The 2,415-nt window shown below is 28.1% G+C and overlaps 2 protein-coding genes across 5 annotated transcripts in view; one reads left to right on the top strand and one right to left on the bottom strand.

Moving 5' to 3' along the window:
• LOC100168015 (ring canal kelch homolog) overlaps positions 1-892 on the top strand; it is a 4,982-nt gene extending 4,090 nt beyond the window's left edge. For 2 of the 4 annotated variants that reach the window (XM_016808136.2, XM_016808135.2), the window contains 2 exons: positions 20-101; positions 548-892. In XM_016808136.2, the coding sequence (XP_016663625.1) occupies positions 20-101; positions 548-726 (261 nt within the window). In that variant the 3' untranslated portion in view covers positions 727-892. The other 2 variants (XM_008189448.3, XM_029491810.1) reach the window with 2 other exon arrangements.
• A 93-nt stretch (positions 893-985) lies between these two features.
• LOC100161171 (RNA polymerase II-associated factor 1 homolog) overlaps positions 986-2,415 on the bottom strand; it is a 9,360-nt gene continuing 7,930 nt past the window's right edge. The window contains exon 11 of the mRNA XM_029491808.1: positions 986-1,611. Within this exon, the coding sequence (XP_029347668.1) occupies positions 1,151-1,611 (461 nt within the window). The 3' untranslated portion in view covers positions 986-1,150. The remainder of the gene's footprint in view (positions 1,612-2,415) is intronic.

Genomic DNA, 2,415 nt, shown 5'->3' with positions numbered 1-2,415 from the left:
ATATTATTTGTAATTCTAGGTTGGTGGACGTGACGACACCGGTTTGTTAAATAGCGTAGAGGTATTTGATGTCAGTATTCAAAAATGGCATATGGTTTCGAGTATGTCAATTAAGAGAAGTAGTCTGGGTGTTGGTGTTTTCAATAATCATTTATATGCGGTGGCTAATTATATTATTTATTTATTTTTAATTTGTAATACATTTATATTTTATTTTGTAAGTTGGGGGTGCTTCTAATAGTAGAAGTTTGAAATCAGTGGAATATTATGATCCCACACTTGACGCTTGGACACCAGTTGCAGACATGTTGGTATGTCGTAACGGTGTTGGTGTAGGTGTTTTGAACAGTCTGATATATGCTATTGGTGGCTCTAATAAAGAGTATCTTAAAAGTGTAGAGGTTTATAGTCCCAGCAATGGAGTTTGGTCTTATATAGCTGATATGCATTTTTCTCGATACAGGCCTGGTAACTAAAATAATAATTATTATAGGACTAACTTTAATTATATTTTTATTATGAATAATATTTATTTATTTTTTTATAGGAGTAGCTGTATTAGATGATTTTTTGTATGTTTTTGGCGGAGAAAGAGAATCATCTATTGTTGATACAATAGAAGTTTACGACCCCAACACTAATACTTGGACCATGGAGACATTGTCAAGAGATGGAGTACGAGCTTATGGTGGAGTAGTTGTTGATAGACCACATCATTATCATTAATCAGCTTACAAAAGTACTCATTTTTTATAGTAATATGAACATATTTTTGTAAAAATTATGATGACACTTGTATTGTTTTATAAATTTTGTTTTTTTGAATATTTGATTAGAATGTTTTTTATAATTTATACTATTTTCAAATAAAAAAAATAAGCTATGAAGTTAATTATAAAATTGTAAAATAGTATCTATAATTTATTAAATACTTTAATGTATTCATAATGTGTATACAAGAATGTACTCATGCACTATAGGTATGTTTTCAGATTTATGTGATGTATAATATGGATAAAGAGATAACATAAATATTACATATTATTCAATAATCTTATAATATCAAATTTGAAATTAATATAATTATTTATAATTTTAGTTTTCTTTAAATGCTAGTAAGTCTTAAGCTGAAACGTAAAAATGATCGTGATTAATCACTATCTGAACCTCTGTTGCTTTCTTGATCACTATTATCAGTGATTGAAGAGTCTGAATTGGCTTCGCTGGCCCCGCGTTCTGAGCTTTTCTTACTTCTCATTTCAACATCACTATTATCACTATCTGATCTAGCTTCACTAGACACACGTTTAACTTTACGTTCCTCTTCGCTGTCACCACTTTGAGATGATTCTTTGGCCTTGGTAATGCCTTCTTCATCAGATTTATCGCTTTCGTCACTTCCAGAACTAACCTTATGACTATTGGATTTCTTAACACTAGTGTCACTATCAGAATTTACTTCACTAGCAGCTCGTAGACGTTTCTTATTTTTTTCTTTGTCACTATCAACTGTTTCACTTATAGCACGTTTAGCCTTAGATGTAGCTAAACGTTCTTCATCATCATCAGAAACATCACTATCTGAAACTAAATTGTTCTTTTTAGAATCACCTGTGAATTTAAAAAAAAATGAATTATTTATTAAAATTTCATGAATATTAAAGCAATTTACAATTATATTAAAATTGTTTTGTTTAATTATAATAAATAGTAATAATAGTACCTAGTTATATAGAAGATTGATAAAATATACTATTTGTATATTATATATATTCTATTATTTTTATGGAGTAAGTTAAGAGAGAGAAAGATTATTAGCTTCAGGGGAGGTTAAATCCATATATATATTTATTTAACCTATTTGAAATCTAGAAATTTAGTGTGATATTTAGTATGTTTATAGTGATATTGGGGTAGCCATACGTCTTGGCTTTGAATATAGGGTCCGGTTATCTCGTTAACAAGTTATCAGGACAACAAACTTTAATAATTTATGGTACCATTATGTCGTTTTGTTTTTAACTAAATACTTCTAATAGAAAAACAATATTGTTTTGATAAATAATAATGAATATTTTACCGATGAAATCTATTTTAATATTATTTTTTGGCTTTTTGACAATTATTACTGAATATTTTCGTTGTTTTCCAATTCTCTCTTTATAATTGTTCTAATCAATTATTTTTAGTTAATAATTTTGTCGGTTACTCATTTTGATTTGTAACATTGAGTTAGTTTTTGCCTTACAAACTTATGTAAAAGAGTGCTGACCACTGTGATTGGTATTCTAGTTACAGAAAAAATAGTGTGTTAAAACTGATTTGTCAGGAGGAATGGGTTAGAATTTTTCATAAAATTACATACACAATGTTTGTCTCGGTTTAGTTAGATTAATATGATTAATATGATTGAGA

Source organism: Acyrthosiphon pisum, chromosome A3 (genome assembly GCF_005508785.2).
Source record: "Acyrthosiphon pisum isolate AL4f chromosome A3, pea_aphid_22Mar2018_4r6ur, whole genome shotgun sequence".
Taxonomy (NCBI): domain Eukaryota; kingdom Metazoa; phylum Arthropoda; class Insecta; order Hemiptera; family Aphididae; genus Acyrthosiphon; species Acyrthosiphon pisum.
This window is presented reverse-complemented; position numbering and strand designations above follow the sequence as displayed.